Here is a 17,655-nt window from a genome sequence, read left to right as displayed (position 1 = left end):
GCTCCAAGTTTAGTGACAGACTTTGTCTCAAAAATATAATGCACAGTAACATAACAGGATACTAGATATCGTCCTCCAGCAATCCTCCCAGATATACACAACCAAGGATATAAATTAAATTGAAATTTCATCTTCACTATATGCACAAAAAATTACAACAAAATTAAAATTATAAAATCATTAGTATTAAAATACTTCATTATGTATATGTGTGCGTACACGTGTGCATATATTTATATATATAGCTGACCACAAACCTCTGCAAGTTGTCTTTGTAACTCGGCTATCTTCTGTTCATATACCATTTTTCTGTCAGATACAATGGCCATTAAATTAAATCGAATTTCACCTTCACTATACCTACAAAAAAAGTTTATAATATATAAAAATTATAAAATCATTAGTATTACTATTCCGATTAACTATCACTAAACTAACAATAAAAATTGGCATTTTAAGGTTTTGTATAAAAAAGTATAATGCAGCAAAAGACCATCTAAATTTCACTAATTGCAAGTATTTTTAAATGTTCTACACTACTATGAATTTCACTTAAAACATTTAAAATATGTTTTCATCATTCCTCTTTATGTTATAAGAGATACGACAATTATTACTTAAGATCTCAGAGAGAAGAATTACACCAAGACTATACATTTGCTAGCCTCTACTGATGATACTACACTGTTTCTTGCAAGTCATGATGTAGTTTATACTGTTAGTTAATATTTTAAGCTTTTATTTATAAATATGAAATATGTGTCATTATTTGAATAAAATATCCTGTTGTAAAATTATTACATTGATAAAAAGCTCATGACAGTAAAAATTGCCTAAAAGTATTATATTAGAAATTAACTATAACATATAGGGCACTTACTCAAGCTAACAGAACACTGTAAAAATATAAGTCCACACTTGCATTAGTCTATACTTAATTTCACTCATCAGAAAGAACAAAAACCAATATAACTAATGATTTGAAGTACATGAAAATGCTTTAAAATTTCTAGATTTTGTTAAAATTGAAAGAGTCCCATTATTCCTAATTTTCCTATCAAATACAACTGAAATTTGTGGAAATAATATATTAAAAGGAGAAAGAAAAAGGAAAAATCACAGGTGGAGAGAAGGCAGACAAGTTAAGGAACACAGGCTCCAGAATGACAAGGCAGGGTAATTCTCTGAGTTTTCTTTTTGCCTTACATATCCCAGATTTGAAGCAAAAACAAAAACAAACTAACAGCCCCCTTCCCCACCTACATGACAAGCACTGACAAAAAAGACCTAGTAAAAACCTGCTCTCCAATAAAACAAGAAAAGCTGAAGGCTGGAAAGACACAAGCTTTTAGACAACAGTCCCCATACTATACCCAAAAACAACAGTAAAAAACCAAGATTTCCAACCTCACTAAGTGATAACGAGATGCCTGATGCCTGGGTTAGTGAGGAGAAAACAGGTGAGAACAAAGCTGTGATTTCCAATGTTTGCCAAGTGGTAATAAAAACACCCCCTGCAGTATCAGAAGCCTGATGGGAAATCAGAACTGCCACGGCCGTCTAATAGCAAAGAGGTCCCTCCCACTTTAGCATTAGAACAGGCATGCAGAGAGCACCAACAAAGAAGCCATACCTCCCCTAGCCAAAGAGGGTCACTAGAAGTCTTGGTGGTAGTCAGAACTCCCACTGCTGCCCAGCAGTTAAGAGGAAACCTCTTTCTTCCTCAGGTGTCAAGAGGCCAGGTGGGAAATGTGAATTTCTGCTCCTATCTGACATTAATGAGGCAGCAATCCCAATTTACCCTGCCAGCACAGTGTTGAGTAAAAAGAAATTGAAATATGATCCAGAATCTCATTATAATAATCAAAATGTTCAGGTTCTAGTAGATCTATTCACGGTAGTTGAAAACCATGAAACAAACCGTCAAGGTGAGTAAAAAGGCACTTCATAGTGAGGTGCCAGACATCAGTACCTTCTGTCAGAACTATCGGAGTCCTTGTGATAGCGTTCAGTTAGCAATCACAGAAAAACAATAAATACATTTTTAGAGTCAAATAGGAATTTTACTACTGACTTATAAAATAACCAAGACAGAAACCTCAATCGTCAATAGATGGGCTCAACAGCAAAATGGAAGGCAAGACGAAAAGAATCAGTAAATGGAGACAGAAAACATTCCAATATAAATACAGCCCTTGGGCTGGCTGTGGTGATGCAAACTTGTAATCCCAGCAGATGCAGACAGACCTATGAGTTTGAGATGGTCCACATAATGAGTTCCAGGGCAGCCAGGGTTACATACAAAGACCTTATCTAAAGAATAGGGCAGGGTTTGCAAACATGCAAGCAGTTTAAGGACAACAAAAGCCTGGGGGAATCCATGGGACCAAATGAGAGATCCATATTTGAGCACTTGACAGCCAGGAAAAAGAAAACAGTGAATTTTTAAACTTTCCAAGAGATGACAGCTGAAAGCTCCTTAAATTTAGCAAACTACAAACACACAGATTGAAGAGGAAAAACCTAACCTCTGAAGAAAACTGAAGATAAAGAGAAAAATTCTGAGAGCAGCATAAGGAAAAAAATATCAGGAACCACAGTGGTCAGAGTCCAGGAGTTTAACATTCTCCAAACACTCAAAAGACCATCAGATAAGCATTCTATTTTGTTGTTTTTGTTGTTGTTTTGGCTTTTCGAGACAGTTTCTTTGAATACCCCTGGATGTCCTGGAACTCACTCTTGTAGACCAGGCTAGCCTCGAACTCAAGAGATCTGTCTGCCTCTCTCTTCTGAATGCTGAGATTAGAGGAGTGTGCCACCACCACCTGGCTCAATTAAGCATTAAGCTATCTCTAAGAAAACTATGGAAGAAGAAAATGGAATATGCTGACAGGGAAGCGACCGGAAAAGAAAAGCCAAAGGAAGCTTTTTAACACAACAAAGATGGCAATAGAAGGAATCCTGGAACATCAACAAAAGAGACCAGGAAAAGTAAAAACACAACTCCATATGGTACATGCATCTTCTCTAAGTTTTCTATGTTCTTTCATGATGAATGCAAAAAATTCTACAGCTGATGTTCTCCTAAAGTATGCATAGAGGAACTATGCATAGCAATGATACTGACATACTTTGAACAAAGTATGAGAAAGAAAAACTTTCACATTACAGTCTTAACTGGTAAAATGCTGACACAAATAGACTGATGAGAAACCACTAAAAATTCAAAATATACAAAAAAAATTCTATAGATAAAAAGAAACAGAATTCTAAAAAAATATCCAAGAAACTGGCAGGAAACAGAAAACAGAAAAGCAAAAAGAATTAACAGAAAATCTAACGGACAGAACTAAACCACACTATTTACATTAAATATAATTATTTTATATGTATATTTTATATGTAATTTTATGTAAATTATATTTGATAAAAATTAACTCAATAAATTAAAAACTGATAGGTTAGATTGGAAAACATCACATGAATATATACTGCCTATAAAAATTCATTTCAAATATGTCATTAGGCAAACTGAAAATTAAAGGATTGAGAAAAATGTGCATTTTTTTATAATCAAAATAAAGCAAAAATGGCTATGCTATTAGACAAATCATTCATGGAAAAGAAAATTACAAAAACAAATGTTATATGTTGATATATAAAAAAAAATCAATCCTGAAAAATAAAACACTGATCAAAATATGCAGACATAAACAACTAAACTAGAAAACATATAAAGCAAAATAGGTAAAAATGAAAGGAGAAATTCAAAACTGTTCCCTTTTGCAGATCATGTTTGTTTAGGTAGAAAAATGTCATAGAATAGGTGTGTTTATTTAAGTTAAAGAATGAAAAATAAAGAAGAAAAAAGTTACTTCTCTTTCTGTTAATTAGCAAAACTACACAGAAAACAAAAAGTGTAGCAGCATTTATAATACCACTCAAAAATATAAAGTGCTTAGCTAATTAAAAAAATAAATATAGGAGTTATAGGCTGAATATACAAAATGCTGGTGAAAGAAATCAAGATCTAAATAAACAAATATATCATAATCAGGAATTGAAAAGCTCAACACAGTAGATACATTAATTCTCAAATTGTTGAAAACAAAACAAAAAAAACCTTTTTTTTAAAATCCGTATCTCCCAAAAACTTTTGTAACTATTGTAATGGCGTAAATGAATGGAGACAGATTGTAAAAATATATACAGCTTTAATGGGGAAATAGACTTACAGACCCACAGGTTCCTGCAGAGAACAGGTAAACAGAAGGGGCAGCCAGATTTATATATAAACATTAGCCCAAGGCGAACACGCCCCCTAATGGGCTGGGCTTATCCCTACATACTATGACAGGAAATATGCTAAAAAGTGTTGAGAAACAAAGCAACTGTAATGGCTAAAGTAAACTGTGAAGAATGAAATGGAAGTATGAGGCACTGGTCACCAGGTATCAAGGCTCACAGCTATCCTGATCAGGAACATCATATAGCACTAAAGGAGGCTAAACAGATCAAGAAGAAAAAAAAAACTGTGACAAAGAAATAGAATCACACATATATGCCCAGATCACATAAAATTTTTTAACAGTTATTGAAGGAATTCAGTGAAAAATAGGTAGTCTTTTCAACAACTTGTGATGGAGAAATTGAATATGCACAGGCTAAAGAAACAGACCTTAAAAGCTAAACACTTCACCATACACAAAATCATCTCAAAATAGTTCAGAGTTAAACTAAAAATAAACTATAAACCTCTTAAGGAAAACAAATGAAATGGAATCTAGTGCCTTGCAAAGAACTCTTAAATTTGACAACCAAAACACAATTCATAGTGGGAAATATTGATAAACTGAACTGAATCAGAAAAAAAAGACTTTTTTCAAAGAGTGAGTAGGCTAGAAAAAAAAATCAACTTCTATATTACAGATTACTACCCATCAACAAAAACTAAACAGCTGCTGCAGATGTACCTCAGTGGTTGAGTACCAGCTTAGTGTGCACAAGTCCTGAATTAGATCCCTAGCACCACCCAACAATGAAAACCTCTCATTTATTATGCTGAATAAAGAGATGTAATGTTAAAAGATGACAAAATGTATGATTCTAGTTTTATAATGTGAAAACATCAGACTAGGAATTAAGGTGTAAACAGAGGGAGAGTGGGTGTCAGGGGAGGGAGTGAACCATGGGGACAAAAGAACAGAAAGGACCCTAGAGTGAGACTGAATTTTGCTGCTGTGCCTTGTCTATACCAGTATCAGTATCTCGGCTGTGATACTATAGCATAGGTTTCTAAGATGATAAGGTAAATAGTACCCATAATCTCTTTCTTAGAACTGAACATGGATAATTATTTCAAAGGTACTTTATTTTCTTTTTTTTTAATATTTATTTATTTATACAATATTTTCTCTGTGTGTATGTCTGCAGGCCAGAAGAGGGCATCAGACCTCATTACAGATGGTTGTGAGCCAATATGTGGTTGCTGGGAATTGAACTCAGGACCTTCAGAAGAGCAGGCAATGCTCTTAACCACTGAGCCATCTCTCCAGCCCCAAAGGTACTTTATTTTGAAAGCTCAAAACCACAAAACAATACTCCAAAACTATCTGTACAAATATTAGCTGCAGAAAACAGTGTATTTAAGGCTGCTGCTGTAGTTCAGTGGTAGATAGCTTGCCTAGCATACCTGAGTCCCTAGATTTGATGCCCTGAACTGCCAAAACAAAACAAATAAAAAACAAAAACTAAATCCTCAGTTAATAGAGATCAATGTTTACTTGCCATATCACTAAAAAAAATAAATAAATAAATAAATAATTCTAAAATACATCTCCAAAAGCATTAATTTAAACAAGAGGAGGTTAGAATAAACAAGAGGAGGTTAACATAAAAGAATTAAAACTTTTAAGTTAAAAATTTAATTTAAATTAAAATTAAAAAACCTTAAAAACCAGATTTATACATCAATGACATTAGTGGTGCATTACTTTTGTATCCTTTTCTCTATGACTGGCCTCACTGCACTAATCCAGTCATCTTGATTGCATGCACCTAGAAAGAAATGTCAAACAGTTAAAACAAAAATAGAAAAGACAACATTAACATTTCTCTAAGTTTTAATCAACAATACTCAAGTAAACACAGGACTTAAATCATGTGTTCTAAAGTCTCCGTACATAGTCTGCTACATCTAAAAACAAGCAGTTCTTCTGATGGAGCCTTCCCAGAGCCTGAACTGCAGGTGTGAGCCACCACACAACTTGTCAACTTTTTTAGTTATGGTAAGCTTCAATTCTTACTTTCTGATAACAGAAAGAATACTGTCATTTAACATCATGCCATGCTATCATGCAATAGATATGAAGTAAAATACTTGAGGAAGTAAATAATAAATTAGGAAGATAACTCACCTAAATGTACAACCCCGAAAAAACTTATCTAAATGTACACTCAGTGGTAGAGTGCTTGCCTAACACATGGGTATGTTTATTCATAATCTCTCTCTTTTTCTCTCCCTCTCTTCCTCCCCTACACATAAATTCTTTAATCAAAATTTTTTTAGGTTATCATGTTTTATAGATGACAAAACTGAAGGCTTAGAAAAAAAAAAATCCACAAGTTAGTGGCAAAATTAGGACTCAATCCTTAATAGAACTGGGGGTAGGGAGACGGGGAACTAAACTAAATACTGGGAAAGAGATGGTGGAGTCAGTAAGACGCCATGTAGCCAACAGAGGGAAAGACATTAGGGTTAGGGTTAGGGTTAGTAAACTGCCAGGTGGAACCTTGCTGGTAGGCCATGACCCTTGTGGTAAAATATAAAATAATAAAAAGGGTTAATTTAATATGTAAAAGCTTGCCAGAAATATGCTATAGTGATTGGTCAGGTAGTGATTTAATTAATACAGTTTCTGTGTGGCTATTTTGGGAGTCTGGATGATGGGAAAACAAACAAGCAGCCTCTTACAACACAGATTCAAATAAAGCAAAGGTTTGCTCGATTGTAATCTAATACAACAAATGAAGAAAGTTAATGAAGTCACAAAAAAGAATTATAATTCTTTTGGGAAGAGCTGGAGTGTAGTTGAGTTTTAGAGTCCTTGCTTAGTATCTATTATAGGGCTTTGTGAGGATGTGTGCACACTCTCTGTATCTGTCCTGTCTGTCTCTCTCAGTCGCACACACGCTAGCATTTTTCTTAGGCCATCATAAAAGTATGGCTTTTCCATTACAGCACTTTCACACATAAACCTCCCTACACTCTGCTTCCATTTGTCGCTTTCCCAAGAGGCCCTAAGTGATGCCTCCTAGCCACTTCGGGTTAATTCTCTTCTTTCCCTTATTTTTGCTTGCTTGTCACATGCACTGTATACATGTACTCCACGACCAGTTCCCTTAAGATCTTTTCCTCCCCTCTCATGTTCTCCCGTGCAAAACTGAGCTTGATGTAATCTCCTGCTGTAATCCAGCAGGAAAGAGACAAGAGGATCACAAATTCAACAGCAGTTTACTTAGAAAGCAATGTCTCAAAATAAATAAATTTACTTATGTGAGCTACGTGTTGAAAAAGCACATTCCTTTAGGAAAAACTCACAGGCCCCAAATGAATAGTGTCAGTAAGTCCCTGCTATAGGATCCTATCATTCAATTTCATCAAGTGTTCAAGACCATCATATTATACTAAGTCAAAGTAGTTTTCACCCTCAAAATTTAAGTACAACTGTAGCCAACATAAAGGAAAATATAAAATCTTTTCCCTTCTCCAATGTGAAATACCAGAACAGAAAGCAAATTACCTAAATCTATTGGTCCTTCTCTTAATCCATCTAATTCATACAGTCTTCCATTAACTGGAACATAACTGACAAAGTGGAAAGCATCTTCTTCTTTGGCTGATGTCTTTGTATCAAATTCAAACATCTGCTGTCTACATGGAAGAAAAAGGAGTGAGAACAATACAAAAGAAAAGAGAGAGAGAGAAAGGAACAAAAAAAAAAAAACAACCAATAGAGAGATAACAGAAAGACAGACACAGATCCTTTACCTGGCAAAACTGTTGTGCACTTGTCGAATCACATCTGAGTTGCTCAATGCCAACCCTTTCATCTAAAATAATATTGAAAAATAGCCTATTATAACAAGAACAATCACAAATAGGTTATTTTAAGATTAAGAAAACTACTCACAGCTGCATCAAAACTTTGGGAGAATTCTTTAAATTCTGATAATGTCTCTCCTAAGTGGACATCTTGATGGGTACAGTTCAGTAACACACTTATAATAGCCTGAGTGGCACAAGCATTATTAATTACCTACACAAATAGAAAAGGAAGAATACTATGAGTTTTAAATTTTTTAACCAACAAAACACCCCCCAAACAGAAGTAGTATTCAAATAGCATTAACAGCCATGGTGCACACCCTGAGGCAGGCAGATCTCTATGATCAAGGCCAACCTGTTCTACAAGAGATAGTTTCAGGACAGGCACCAAAGCTACACAAACCCTGACTCAAAAAACAAACAAACAAAATGAATGCCCAACAAAAGTGTATATTCTTCACATACTTTCATTCAATCCTGTCACAGTGTTATCATATTTTACATTCAACAGACTACATGGACCTTATATAAACATGCGTCAACAAAAACAGTTAGTAGTACCTCCTATGCACCAGATAGTTTCTGTGTATTTTATATATGCCAGTTATTTTAATATTCCCAACAAACTATTAAAATACTATTTTTATTTTTATGGAAACTGAGGCATAAAAAAATTAAGTGGTTTCCCAAAGACATATAGCTAATTGAGAGATTCTGACTCTAGAATTTGTGTAGTAGACGTCATGCCAAGTTGATATATAGATATATGCCAAGTATATATATACTTCTCCAACAAAATCATTACGTATTTATAAAATATTATCTTCTACACTGCTCACATGAACTACACATTCAATGTAAACATCAACAAAATGAGATGCAAAGAAAGTGGCTAGAGAGATGGCTCAGCAGCTTGCTGTTTTTACAGAGGACCTGGATTTGATTCACATCAGACTGCTCACAACTGTAGGTAACTCCAGCTCCAAAAAAATCCAATGCCTCTAGTCTCTAGGAGCACTCGTGCACATAAACCCACATGCAGACACAAGAACATATAAATAATTAAAAGCAGAAACAGTGAATCAAACTGGCATTCAGAAAGCATAGTTCAAGGCAGATTTATTCTACATAGCAAATTTAATGCCAGCCAGGGCTCCCCAGTGAGACCCTGTCTCAAAAAACACACAAAACTACACACACACACACAAAACAATAAATGAGTTAAATTCTGGCTTCTTATGAAGAAAATAATACTTTGTTTCAAAAAGGTATGGGATAATCAGTCTGCAGAACACAAGAGGAGGATACTGTACATCCTGCTTTAGTCTCTGTATGTATGTATGTATGTATGTATGTATGTATGTATGTATGTAAGAATACATGCCCAAAGATACATATGCATGCAATATACACATAACACAACACATACATGAAGAATATAATATTATATTTTAAGTATAAAAAGTAAATTCAGAAGGCTGAGGAAGTATGATCCCTTAAGCTTCAGTGTTCAACATAGTAAGACCCAATCTCGAAAATACAAAATCAAACTAAGTACTGAGATAAGCATGTTGCTCATGAAGAAAATTGGGGAATGAGGAGCCACAAAGAGATATGAACAACAGAAAAATCAAACTAACATTGAAAAAATAATCTTAACTGATGCATCAGAAGTCCTTTCTAAATAAACTTTTATATTTTTATAAAGCTTTATAAATTTGACTGAGTAAAGCAAATAGAATGAAATTCACGCTAAGATATGGAAAGTTTATGTAAAGGAACAAATTAGGGATAAAAGATTTAAGAACTAGAAAGCATTTCTGGTTGTACTGGTATGGTTATCGTCATGGGGTCATTTGCCAAGTTACAAATCAATGTTCTTAAAGATTTTCTAAAAGATTTTTAATACAGAAACTACATAATAGAAAGTGTTCAGAACTGAAATTAAAGAGAGAATTGAAACTACAAACAAGATCAACTAGGTTGCTATCCTAACCCTAACAAAAATGTGAAATACTAAAGGTAGAATATTAACAATAAAATTACTTTCATGTAAATAAGGATTCTAGAACTCAAGAATGTGTCTAAAATTAAAATATAAAATAAGGAAATGCTAATAACCATATGAAATAACATTAAAAATCCATACCCAAATTGGGAAATTCTAGGGGGAACTCAAGAAGAAATAAATAGCCTGAAGTTTTTTATTAAATTTAGAGTAGTTTACAAGATTTTCACAAACCAAACTAAGATGACCTTACAGGCCAAATCTACCGAAATTTGGGGGGAAAATCATCTTGCTTGTTGTTCTGCTTTACTTTTTCAAGATAGGGTCTAACCAGGCTGGCCTCGAACTCTCAGAGAGTTGCCTGCCTCTACCTCCTGAGTGCAGGGTTTAAAGGGGTGGGTCACTATGCCTAGCACTGAAAAACAATCATCCTAACTTTATAAAAATTCTTCAAGATAATAAAAATAAAATAAATTCCAACATATTTCACTGAATTACCATGACCCTAATACTAAAACTAATCCAGCCAAAACTATTTTGAAATATTAAGGCACATATCATTTATAAATAATAATTTAAAAACTTTAAGCAAACTACAACAATATTTAATTCAGTCATAAAGATGGACCACATTATGACCAGCTGGTCAGTGAAGGTATAGAGAGGTTATAAAAGAAAAATTCACCAGCATTAGCCATAGTAACCTATTAAATGGGGAGTACTAACCATGATAATCTAAACAGAAATATAAAATGTACAGTATCAACCGAGCGGTAGTGGCACATGTCTTTAATCCCAACGCTTGGGAGGCAGAGGCAGGCGGATCTCTGTGAGTTTGAGGCCAGTCTGATCTACAGAGCAAATTCCAGGACAGGCTCCAAAACATACAGAGAAACCCTGTCTCAAAAAAAGTACAGTATCTTTTCATAATAAAAACAATAAATTAATGGCAATACTTTGTTATTTAAAAAAACAAAGTTACGAAACAAGGCAAAGTCAGTATACTAAACAGAGTAACAATAGAAGTAGTCCTTTCAAAGTCTCAATGATTTTATTGTAGGTAAATGAGCCCAAAGGTTTAGAAAATATACAACTCCTATTACTTGTAGGTGACATAATAATTTAGATGGCCATAGAGACAATTATAGCAGGCATATTCTTGGAAAAAAGTAAGGAAGAAGACCTACTAGTTACTGGCATTTATGAAGAAGCAAAGGTATTAAGACAGTGTATAATGAGATATATCAGTAAATGGATCAGAGTCCAAGCAATATACTCTTCAACACAGACATGGAACTTTGAGGTACAACATAGGTATAACATAAAACAAGGAAATAGGGGCTGGAGAGATGGTTCAGCGGTTAAGAGCACTGATTGTTCTACCAGAGGTCCTGAGTTCAATTCCCAGCAACCACATGGTGGCTTACAACCATCTCTAATAATATCTGGTGCCAACTTTTGGCCTGCAGGGAGACATGCAGGCAAAACATTGTATACATAATAAATAAATAAATCTTTAAAAAAAAAAGCAGTTTTGCAGAGCTTGTCTTAAAAAAAAAAACAAAGAGATAAATGTTTAACAAATTAAGTAAGGAAAAAGAATAGTAATCTATATGAAAACCAAAAAGCTGGACACCTTCTTCACACTACTATATCAAAACCTATATCCTGAAAACTATACTATATAGATAAATACCCTTTATAACCGGAAAGAGGACAATTTCTGAAATCAAGTATAAAAAGCACTGACTCTACAAGAAATGCTATTCCTCAAAGAAACATAACAGTAAGATGAGAAAAAAAAGCAGGTTTCTCTCCTCCACACAGAGGTTCAGGAACTGAACCAGGCTGGTAGGTCTGGTGGCAGGCTCTTTCACCTGCTGAGCCATCTTGTTCACTCCCAGCTTTCAATTCTTATACTTTGCTAGGAAGACTGTAAACCAGAGCTGCTGTTTCAGGGGATGTGTTTAACATTTTCTCCTAAATTGCACATCTATATATTACACGAAGCCATCATTCTATTTATGGAGAAACATAAAAAATTTACACAAACAAAATAGGAGACAAAAATTAAACCTAGCACTGGCAGACAGAGCAAGCGCATCTCTAAGTTCAAGGCCAGCCTGGTCTACAGAATGAGTTCCAGAATGGCCAGGGTTATACAGAGAAACCTTGTCTTAAAAAAACAAAAAACAGGCCAGGCAGTGATGGCGCACACCTTTAATCCCACAATCGGGAGGCAGAGGCAGGCGGGTTTCTGTGAGTTCAAGACCAGCCTAGTCTACAAGAGTTAGTTCCAGGACTGACTCCAAAGCTGCAAAGAAACCCTATCTCACAAAAACTCAAAAAAATAAAAATAAAACAAATAAAAAGAAATATACAGAGAAGAAAACACAAATATCAATCAATAATAGCAAAGTACATGCAGATTATATAACACACAAAATAAATGAATTATACTGACAACTTATGCATGGAATTTAATGAGTGAAAAAGTATCCCAAAATTACATATAGCATACTTTTTACTAAGTAAAAATATACATACATATTCTTTTTTAAAGTTTGTAAAATTACAAAAACTATTTAAAAATGCAAACAAGAATCCTGGGGAGAAGGTTCAGTCAATAAAGTGTTTGAAAAATAAGGTAGTAGTATAATATTTGTGTTTGAATAAATAAAGCTTGCCTGAAGATCAGAAGACAAAGCAGTCATAATAGTCAGCCATACAGGCCAGGGAGTGGTGGCATACACCTTTAATTACAGGACTTGGGAGACAAAGGAAGAGGGATCTCTCTGAGTTCAAGGCCACCTTTAGATTTAATCTAAAAGAGAAACAGCTCACACAAAGGTGATCCCAGAACTTGGGATCCCACACTTTTAATCACAACACTAGGAAGGTGGAGATGGAGTGTTATGGCTGGGGAAGAGACAGGAACTCAGTGGAGTGTGGATTTGATGTGGGTGGCGAGCACTGCAGGATTGCCCTTTTGTCTGAGCCTTGGTATGTTAATATTTCTCTAGTGGCTTGGCTGCTTTCTTTTTCTGATCTTCAGGTTGAACCCCAATATCTGTCTCTGAGATTTTATTATTCATGCTACACCCCAGAACTCACATTAAAAAAAAAATGGCATAACAATCATGCCCAGAATCTCAGTGCTGGGGAAGTAGAGGTAAGTAGATACCTGAGTTCCATGGACAGGTAGCCTAGCCTATTTGCTGAGTTCTGGGCTAGTGGGTGATCTTTACTCAAAAAAGTATATGGTGCCTGAGGAATGCCCGTGACTGGGCTCTGGCCTCCATAAACAAATGCACACATGTACAGATACGGAGAAACATACACACATACACACACAGAGTGGCAAAGATGAACAAGACACAGAATTCCACACGATGGCTACGTTGAATGAAGAGAGGGAAAATACAGATTACATTAGAAACAGTAAGACAGAGGAAAATACAAGAAGTTTATTCATATTCTTAGGTATTTATTGTACTTTAAATAAACAATAGTCAAATAAATAAATAAGCTAGGAGCCAATCATAAATTTGTTATCAATCAAGATATAAACCATAAATTTGTTATAAATCAAGTATAAATACACATTATTAATTCTTTGTATTCTCAGCAAATTAAGAAAAATAAAGGCATCACTACTGTCTTCCTCCTCCATTTTCTCAATCTACTCACATACTAAAATATATTCACATGCTTTACTTCTTAAGTACTAAGTATATTCAAATCTACATCCATCTCTACTTTCAGTCTTGCTTATTCTCAACTGGCATTTTATTAATATCTATGCTTATAATCTACGACATGTCAAAAATGCATCCTTGCAATGTAACCAAACTGATTTTCTAAATGAAAATTTTATCATGTCATCTTTCTGAAAAACATTTTAATAGCTTACTATTATTCACAGAATACAGAGAAGAATCTTAATGAAGGCTGCTGTACACATGAACTTACAGTGGCTATGACTACATGCTTAAGGCCTCTGCAGATCAAGTTAGCATACTAGCACAGATGGGGGAGGGGTTCATGAAGTCCTATACACATGGGGACATTTGGGGAGCTAAAGGCTACTTACTGAAGGCTGTTGGAGGAGAGAAGAGGTGGTTTTATTGAGGAACGTGTTCCTTCAGAGACTACTCTGGCACAGCTCTATACCCTTGCACATATAGGCAACACTCAGTAGACTTGGTGGGCTTAAAAGCAGAGTACATGAGATTGGGACAGAAACAAGGTTATTAGAGGAGCTAAAGAGAGGAAGTGAATAGAAAGGCATGAGGGGTGGATTTGACCAATACATATTATATGTATATATAAAATTCTCAAGCAATAAAAGTCTCTCAAAGAATAGTGTTAAGATTTTTAGATGTTTAAAATAATCAAAAGTCCTAGGAATACTGATTTATTGTCCCTGAATCTCATAGATAACATGTAGAAATTTGAAAACCTTGAGAAACTTATTTTTTTCACTGTATAATTCTAAAATGTTTCACTGATGCTTAATAAGAAAAAAAAAAAAAAAAAGAAAGTGTCAATCAACCTAAAATACACTATGTGATCTGTCCCTTTCCTTCAGGTATAATTTGACAGTTGTTTCCTAGTATCTACCTTTGTTTTTTGAATAAGAGTTGAATGCCCAATGGTGACCTGGAATAGAGACAATCTTCTTAGTTTCCTTTGCTAATTCAAGTTACCAAGCTTTATTTTAAAAGAAGTAAGCATGTAACAGTGACAAATTCTACAAATGTCCATAAAGACAATAGAATATGCTGCCTGCTTTCTACCATCTGAAATCTGGAACTGTGGTAGAAGGACCAAACTCGGGCAATGATCTTGGACCATAAAGAAACCTCTGAAATAGCAGACATGCACAAATCAGAAATGAAAAGGGGGACATAACAACAGTCAAGAGTAAATACAGAAAATCATCAGGTCATATTTCAAAAACCTGTACTCCACGAAATTGGAAAACTTAAAGGAAGTGGACAACTTTCTGGATAAATATCACTTACCAAAATTAAATCAAGACCAGATAAGCAAACTAAACAGACCTATAACTGCTGAAGAAATAAAAACAGTCATCAAAAGTCTCCCAACCAAAAAAAGCCCAGGACCAGATGGTTTTAGCTCAGAATTCCACAAGACTTTCAAAGAACTAATACCAATACTCCTCAAATTATTCCACAAAATAGAAACAGAAGGAACATTGCCAAACTCTTTTTATGAAGCTACAATTACCCTGATACCCAAACCACAGAAAGACATTACTAAGAAAGAGAATTACAGACCAATCTCACTCATGAACATTGATGCAAAAATACTAAATAAAGTACTAGCAAATCGAATCCAAGAACACATCAGAACCATCATCTTCCATGATCAAGTCGGCTTCATCCCACAGATGCAGGGATGTGGGAAGTACTTGAATGCATTGGCACAGGGAACCACTTCCTAAATAGAACCCCAGCAGCAGACCCTGAGAGAAACAACAAATAAATGAGACCTCCTGAAACGGAAAAGCTTCTTTAAAGCAAAGGACACGGTCAACAAGACGAAACAACAGCCTACAGAATGGGAAAAGATCTTCACTAACCCCACATCAAAGAGAGGTCTGATCTCCAAAAGATACAAAGAACTCGAGAAATTGGATACCAAAAGAACACATAATCCAATAAAAAAAAATGGAGTACAGACCTCACGGAGAACTCTCAACAGAGGAATCCAAAATGGCTAAAAGACACTTAAGGAAATGTTCAACATCCTTAGTCATCAGAGAAATGCAAATCAAAACAACTCTGAGATTCCATCTTATACCTGAAAGAATGACCAAGATCAAAAACACTGATGACAACTTATGCTGGAGAGGTTGTGAGAAAAAGGGAACACTTCTGCATTGCTGGTGGGAATGCAAGCTGGTACAACCCCTTTGGATGTCAGTGTGGCGATTTTAGGAAACAACCTTCCTCAAGACCCAACAATACCACTTTTGGGTATATATCCAAAGGATGCTCAATTGTGCTACAAGGACATATGCTCAACTATGCTCATAGCAGCTTTGTTTGTCATAGCCAGAACCTGGAAACAACCTAAATGCCCCTCAATCGAAGAATGGATAAGGAAAATGTGGTACATGTACACAATAGAGTACTATACAGCAGAAAAAAAATGACAGCTTGAATTTTGCAGAAAAATGGATAGAGCTAGAAAACATTGTTTTGAGTGAGGTAACCCAGACACAGAAAGACAATTATCACATGTACTCACTCTTAGGTGGTTTTTAAGCATAAAGAAAAAAAAAAAGCCAGTCTACAAACCACAATCCCAGAGAACTTAGACAACAATGAGGACACTAAGAGAGACTTACATAGATCTAATCTACATGAGAAGTAGAAAGTAGAAAAAGACAAGAGACAAGATCTCCTGAGTAAATTGGGAGCATGGGGACCTTGGGGGAGTGCTGAAGGGGGCGGGGGGAAGGAAGAGGCAGGGAGGGGAACAGAGAAAAATGTAGAGCTCAATAAATATCAATTAAAAGAAAAACTGTTGCATATAATATGACATCTCCCCATTGTTCTCCATAATTAGCTACTGGCCTTTTAGAATCTTTTACTAGTCATATTTCCTTTTACCATGAAGCTGTCTTTAGTCTAAAATGACCCTCTGCCTCTTCCTCCAGTTAATACCTACTTAACCTACAGTTTCAGCTGAAATATTACTTACTCAGTTTGCTCAGACCTCCTCTGTAGTGGTATTTTGTTTGTGTTTTAACAAATAAAGCTCATCTGAAGATCAGAGGGTAAAGCAGCCCTACTAGTCAGCCATACAGGCCAGGGAGTGGTATTACACACCTTTAATCCCAGGACTCTGGAGACAGAGGCAGAGGGATCTCTGTTAGTTCAAGGTCACCCTGGGCTAAACAAAATTGAATCATCTAAAAAAGAAACAGAACTCAAACAAAGGTGATTCTAGCACTTGGGATCCTATGCATTTAATCCCAGAACTAGAGAAGTAGAGACAGGAATGTTATGGCTTGGTGGAAAGAGAAATATAAGGTGGAAGGAGACAAGAGCTCAGTGCACTCTGAGGACTATCCCTGCAGTTTGAGGATCACCCCTGAAGTCTGAGGTTTGGTGGAGATAGATGCAGTTTGAAGATGTAGTATAAGGGCAGGACTGCCCTTTTAGTCTGAGGATTCAAAGAGGTAAAAGGTCTCTCAAATAGTTGGCTGTACTCTGATCTCTGAGCTTTCTCCCCTAATATCTGACTCTGGATTTTTATTATTAAATTTTATTATTAGAATTTGTGTCACACTCCTCAACAAGGACAAATTCCTTTTTATTTATTCAGTTAATAACTTTGCCTTCAAAAGTTTAACTCCTTAGCCGGGCGGTGGTGGCGCACGCCTTTAATCCCAGCACTCGGGAGGCAGAGGCAAGTGGATCTTTGTGAGTTCGAGACCAGCCTGGTCTAGAAGAGCTAGTTCCAGGACAGGCTCCAAAACCACAGAGAAACCCTGTCTCGAAAA

The 17,655-nt window shown here is 35.4% G+C and overlaps 1 protein-coding gene across 5 annotated transcripts in view; it reads right to left on the bottom strand.

Moving 5' to 3' along the window:
* Uchl5 (ubiquitin C-terminal hydrolase L5) overlaps positions 1-17,655 on the bottom strand; it is a 43,125-nt gene that overhangs the window by 9,545 nt on the left and 15,925 nt on the right. For all 5 annotated transcript variants that reach the window (XR_258288.3, XR_001228948.2, XM_005348466.2 and 2 more), the window contains 5 exons: positions 8,193-8,318; positions 8,051-8,112; positions 7,803-7,933; positions 5,994-6,057; positions 258-360 (listed from right to left, as the gene is read on the bottom strand). Coding sequence is in view for 3 of the 5 variants with exons in the window: in XM_005348466.2 (XP_005348523.1) it covers positions 258-360; positions 5,994-6,057; positions 7,803-7,933; positions 8,051-8,112; positions 8,193-8,318 (486 nt within the window). In the remaining 2 variants the exon portion in view is untranslated. The remainder of the gene's footprint in view (positions 1-257; positions 361-5,993; positions 6,058-7,802; positions 7,934-8,050; positions 8,113-8,192; positions 8,319-17,655) is intronic.

Source organism: Microtus ochrogaster, chromosome 6 (assembly GCF_000317375.1).
Source record: "Microtus ochrogaster isolate Prairie Vole_2 chromosome 6, MicOch1.0, whole genome shotgun sequence".
Lineage (NCBI taxonomy): Eukaryota > Metazoa > Chordata > Mammalia > Rodentia > Cricetidae > Microtus > Microtus ochrogaster.
The sequence above is the reverse complement of the archived record's forward strand: the minus strand, read 5'-3'. Positions and strand labels throughout refer to the sequence as shown.